Below are 4,583 nucleotides of genomic sequence, written 5' to 3'. Positions count from 1 at the left end.
TTGAGGATGAAGATCGAACAGGACGTCCAGTTGAGTTTGATGATAAGCTCCTTGAGGCATTACTTGAAGAAACTCCTGCATTATCAGTTGAAGAATTGGAAATAAAGCTTAGTTCGAACCATACAACTGTTCATCGTCATCTTCAACAACTTGGAAAGGTTCCTAAACTTGGAAAATGGATGCCTCATGAATTGTCCGAAAGCAACCGCAAATCCCGAAGTTGACATCTGCTCTTCTCTCCATTCTCGCGAACTCATTTCACCCTTTTTGGATAGACTTGTAACTGGTGACGAAAAATGGATCTTCTATCGAAATGTTAAACGGTGTAAACAGTGCCTTGGTAAAAGGGAAAACGCTCAACCACAACCGAGAAGGGAACTTCATGGGAAAATGGTTCTTCTGGTGGGATTACAAAGGAGTAATTCACTTTGAATTGTTACCACCTAATGCGATAATCAATGCTCAAGTCTACTGTCAGCAATTAGAGCGTTTGAACCAAGCTTTGAAGAAAAAAAGACCCGCTTTAGTGAACCGAAAAGGAGTGATATTTCATCAGGACAATGCGCGACCCCACACTGCAAAGATCACATCACAGAAGATCGAAGAGCTTGGTTGGGAAAAAAAATCCTCATCCACCTTATTCTCCCGAGCTTGCTCCTTTAAACTACCATTTGTTTCGTAGTTAACAGAATCATTTGGGGGACATAACTTTCGCAAGCCAGGAGGAGGTCGAAACTGACATTTCAGAGTTCTTCGCTTTGAAACCAAATGAGTTTTACATTGATGGGATTAAAAAGCTTGTAAATAATGGAAGGAAATCATAAATAATCAGGGAAAGTACATTGATGATTAAATTTCAATTAAATATAACATTTGATCACTTGTTTTCTTTATTCAAAATTCGGACAGAACTTATGGGATGACCTGACAGCTTAGAAAATAACTCAGAACACATTAGTTAACGTAGGCCGAGGGAACCAGACGGTCACAACTAGAATATTTTGAGTTGTCTTCGTTTAATCCAAAATGCAGTACAGGAGTTTTATATATCGAACCCCAGTACTTGACTTGGGCCTTACTTTCTCGACCTCGGAAGGATTTGAAGTCAGATGCTAAAATGTCATTATTAAATATCATTAGGAATTTTGTCCGACGTTCTATTGATCCATCTAAGCCGATCATCTTATCGATCTACTTCGCCAGAATTAACCTTGAACTAAACAACAACAATTACATACTTATATTATAGTTTTTCTCGTTCATAGATACTACAACACGCTCACACTACAGCAATATATATATATATATATATATATATTAAAGGGTGTAATTGAGAATATTCTGGAATATATATGTATATATATCTCCATGGGATTAGGCATGCCTATATGGTTAAGATGTTCGCATCGCAATCACGTGGATCAAGTTTCGAACCCTCTGTGTAGCACTCTGAGCAAATGTCTTCTATCAGAGTCTCATAAAGACCAATACTTGCCTTGCGATGATATTTGTTGGACAGTAATTGAGTGGTAATTCGTCGTATGTATGTATGTATGTATGTATATATGTATGTATGTATGTATGTATGTATGTATGTATGTATGTATCTATATATCTATCTATATATCTATCTATATATCTATCTATATATCTATCTATCTACCTACTTACTTACCTATCTACCTATCTACTTGCCTACCTACCTACCTACCTACCTACCTACCTACCTACCTACCTACCTACCTACCTCTTTACCTACCTACCTACCTACCTACCTATCTATCTGTCTACCTGTCTGCCTACCTGTCTGTCTGTCTGTCTGTCTGTCTGTTTGCCTGCCTGTCCGATTGTCTGTCTGTCTGTCTGTCTGTTTGTCTGGCTCTCTGCTTCTCTATCTGTTTGACTGTCTGCTCCTCTGTCTGTCCGCCCGCCCGTCTATCCGTCTGCCTGCTTGTCTGTCTGACTGTATACACATATATAAACTCATACCTATAAATTTACATATATGTACATGTATGCATAGAATTGTATCGTATTGGGGTTCGTTATACTCTACAAAACACTCTACAAAACACTCGAAATCCGGGCCACAACACGGCTACCGGAAACCAAAGATTGAAACTAGCAAAAGAATAATGAAAGAATTTAGTCCTGTAAATCTCAGAAATAATTTGAAAAACATTCATCAATATCGAAGGTGTTAAATGAAAACTATTCATATTTCACTTCATTAAATACATATAAGATAAGAAAAAAACAACAATAACATACAGGCCCCACTTCTGGTAAAAATACGAAAAGAAGAAAAAAAAACAACGCAAATTAAAAAACAAATCAAAAACTCACCGTCACCAATTTTGGCAAACATTTGAGGATCTGAAAAAGAGTGAAAGAAATATGAATATACTATTGATCTTGTTGTTGTTGTTATTGTTGATGTTCTTGTTATTCTTGTTGTTTTTACTATTATTATTATTATTATTATTATTATTATTATTATTATTATTATTATTATTATTATTATTATTATTATTATTATTAAAAGAAGAGTGCCATTGTCATCTAGTGAACGATATTTCGACATCTCGTGTGTCTTCACAGGTTAAAAAAATAATTTTGTCAATCTATTTCATTTTGGTTAATATATAAAGGATTGAAGTAACTCCTTCAGAAGATATAGAGTCAAAATTAAAAGAAGAGTACTATTCTCTTTTAATTTGTTGGCTTCACGGTGGAGCCGACCATATAATTCCATGCGGAGTAGGGATTCTTCTCTCTCGATGGCTGTTCTTGATTGGAATTCATGAGCACTCTCAAGTCCATTTTTGTTAAATCCTTCTGCATTAGCAGCATACTGTAGCAGGTCTTGTTTGCTGTTTACCAAATATTCTGTCATGTTTCTTCTTTCACTGTTGATGCACTCCCGTACGCTAATCAGCCCACGCCCACCTTTACCCCTCTTCATGTAGAGCCTATGTACATTCATCTTAGGGTGGAGGGCACCATACATTGTCATTGTTTTTCGTGTAGTGCGGTCGAGTTGGTTAATCTCCGCCTGTGTCCATTTCAGGATGGATGCACTATAGCGGCCTACAGCAACCGCCCATATGTTGATGGCAGTCACAAGGTTCCTTGAGTTGAATTTTGATTTCAAGAGAGGTTTAAGGCGTTTGAAATATGCCTTTCATTTCTGTCTTTCATTTCTTAATGCAAGATATTATCCAGCTTCAGGATCCCAAGCTACTTGCACCCATCATCATCCGGGTCTTCCATTCTCTCTCCGTTTGGCAATTCTATGCCCCTAAAATTTACTCTTTTCCCCCGTTTCAAAGTAAGCACCGCACACTTCAAGATACCGAACTCCATCCCTATATCCTTGCTGCACATTTGCACATTCTCAACCAGCCTCTCCATTTCAGGCTCTGTTTCTGCGAACAGTGTTAAACCATCCATTAAGAGAAGGTGGTTGAGATGAGGTCCATTTTTCCTCAGCTCATAGTGTGCGTTGACTTTGCGTCGGGCTACAGAAAGTGGGATCAAGGGTATATCAAATAACAGAGGTGAACAAGAGTCTCCCTGGAAGATACCTCTTTTGATTGTTACCTCGGCTAAGTGCTGGCTGTTACATGAAAGACTTCTTTTTCCAACTAGGCATGCTGTTCTTAATCAGTGCACACACGTTCTCAGCTAGTCTACACATGTCGAGTGTTTCCAAAGCTCACGAATGCAGCAACATGTCGTAGTCCTTTTTGAAGTATACTCAGACCATACATAAGTTTTTTTGGTACTGTTTACAGTTCTTCATTATAACCTTGTCTATCACAAGGTGGTCCTTATTGCCTTTGGATCCTTCTCGGCCTCCCTTTTGTTCTACTGGCAGAAGATTGTTTTCTGCAAGGAACGTATATAGGGTCCCCGCGAGGGTACCTGCTAATATTTTCCACAGGAGGTTAAGACAAGTAATTGCCAACTTCATTGCTCTTTGACCGATCTTTCATTAACAATGTTGTTTTTCCCTCTACCGTCCACTCCGGAACTACACCACTCTGTAAGCAATTGCCTAATTGCAACGCAATTCTCTTGTGTGTTGACCTAAACCATTTGAGTTACTAGCCTTGAATTCAGTCAGGTCCTGCGGCTTTCCAGTTTGGCAGTTTTGCTACCTGTGCAATGACATCTTCCGTTGTTATGCGTACATGGTCCTGTCGTGTAATCTCCAGGAGGCAGAGTTCGGATCTTACGGAATGAATCCACTCAGTACCGTGGTTGTGGGAAACTTCTTGCCCCCAGATGTTATTGTTATTATTATTATTATTATTATTTTATGTTTGACTTTTGTTTTGCATTTGTACAAGTTGGATCCAAGTCTCACCCAGAGACCTCAAGAGACAACAAGTTAGAAGTTCATGTAGGTGTTATGCCTAGGGTACCATATATTTGGATTTGTACAGTTTTGTTCAAGTGAATGTTTAAGAAACCATAAGAAAATTATGTTTGCTTTAAAATTTGAGATCACATAGACAGTATTTTACGTAGGATATGGGCAGTTCCCATGAGCACTATCTTTTGGACTTCAGCCATTT

The 4,583-nt window shown here is 38.3% G+C and overlaps 1 protein-coding gene across 6 annotated transcripts in view; it reads right to left on the bottom strand.

Moving 5' to 3' along the window:
• Positions 1-4,583, bottom strand: part of LOC106884390 (uncharacterized) — a 628,567-nt gene that overhangs the window by 19,589 nt on the left and 604,395 nt on the right. For all 6 annotated transcript variants that reach the window (XM_052967966.1, XM_052967968.1, XM_052967967.1 and 3 more), the window contains one exon: positions 2,347-2,376. In XM_052967966.1, coding sequence (XP_052823926.1) covers positions 2,347-2,376 — 30 coding nt within the window. The remainder of the gene's footprint in view (positions 1-2,346; positions 2,377-4,583) is intronic.

Source organism: Octopus bimaculoides, chromosome 5 (assembly GCF_001194135.2).
Source record: "Octopus bimaculoides isolate UCB-OBI-ISO-001 chromosome 5, ASM119413v2, whole genome shotgun sequence".
In the NCBI taxonomy this organism is placed as follows: domain Eukaryota; kingdom Metazoa; phylum Mollusca; class Cephalopoda; order Octopoda; family Octopodidae; genus Octopus; species Octopus bimaculoides.
Note: the sequence above shows the minus strand (reverse complement) of the source record. Positions and strands in the feature narration are given on the sequence as shown.